Source organism: Monopterus albus, unplaced genomic scaffold (assembly GCF_001952655.1).
Source record: "Monopterus albus unplaced genomic scaffold, M_albus_1.0 scaffold459.1, whole genome shotgun sequence".
NCBI classification, from domain to species: domain Eukaryota; kingdom Metazoa; phylum Chordata; class Actinopteri; order Synbranchiformes; family Synbranchidae; genus Monopterus; species Monopterus albus.
In genome coordinates this window covers 15,593-16,757 of record NW_018128339.1, presented here as the reverse complement: position 1 = coordinate 16,757, position 1,165 = coordinate 15,593, and the positions used below count along the sequence as shown (strand labels likewise).

The following is a 1,165-nucleotide window of genomic DNA, read 5'->3' as shown; positions in this document are numbered from 1 at the left end:
CAACTGTAACTGTATTTAATTTTGTTTTCATTGTGATAAATTAACACTTAAACCTATATACAGTATAAAATATTGTGTAGAAACATGAAATATGATAAATGAAATTCGAATTTAAAAAAGCAGGAAACATTTTATGCTTTACAGGTTAGAGCAGGTTAATTTGTTTGTTGTTGATGTTTTCAAAAAAGACTATCTATTTGAAGCCATCTTATGTTCCATCTCAAATCAAATCATCATAATCGAATCTTATGAAAGGAAAACAAAATAGAAAGGACAAGGACAACATATACTGAACAACATAAAATACCATATATAAATGAATACTGTTTTTAAAAAGAACTGTTTCATGTATTTTCAAACATGACGTTTTTAACAAATACGAGTGCACGTTTACTCACGATGGGAGTTGAGCTCGCGATATGTTATTATCACATGAGGGCCACTGTATGTCACGTGACGTTGTTTCGCCTGAGCCTCGCAGGGCTGTGTGGTTCTGGAGTGAAGTTGACATGGCGAGAAACGAAGAGAAGCTACACGGGAGACTGAACAGACTGTGGCTTCAGAAAGAGAGAGAGGGTAAGTAGATAGTAACTATAGCAAACACAGACGTTTAATTAATATTTGGCAGATTTAAACACTTCGTTGTACGGACAGCTAGCGTCAACTGTTAGCTACAGTTACGGTAACTTCAAGATTCAATATTCAAGATTTTTATTTGACATAAACACACAGTCTAGGCATATAGGAATTCTTGTGCAGAGCTCTCCTGGAGTCAAGTAAAGAGTTTAAAGCCAAAATAACGAACAGCCGATCTAAATATAAGATCACCCAAGAATGCAAAATACAAAAATACAAAATAGTTGATAAAATTGTGGATGCAGGAATAAGATAGCAGGTAAAATGATGAGTTTCAGATATTGCATATGGTATTGCACATAGTGTAATTGTATATGGTATTCTACTTAGTAGGGTAATGAGGGGGTATTAAACAGATTTTTCAGATTTTGTATTCATCTTCACATCTTCAGTCTTACTGTGGCAGGGGAAAAGCTGTTGTAAAGTCTAGTTCTGTGTCTGATGATACTGTCTGCTCTGCTGTGCCTGAGGTTGTGGGCGCAGTTTTTGTGTCTGAGCAGAGTGTGAGCTGGGTGGAGTGGGTCTCTGA

At 36.0% G+C, this 1,165-nt stretch overlaps 1 protein-coding gene across 1 annotated transcript in view; it reads left to right on the top strand.

Annotated features, from left to right (window-relative positions):
- Positions 1–407: 407 nt before the first annotated feature.
- Positions 408–1,165, top strand: part of LOC109952419 (uncharacterized) — a 5,772-nt gene continuing 5,014 nt past the window's right edge. The window contains exon 1 of the mRNA XM_020587490.1: positions 408–576. Coding sequence (XP_020443146.1) covers positions 420–576 — 157 coding nt within the window. The 5' untranslated portion in view covers positions 408–419. The remainder of the gene's footprint in view (positions 577–1,165) is intronic.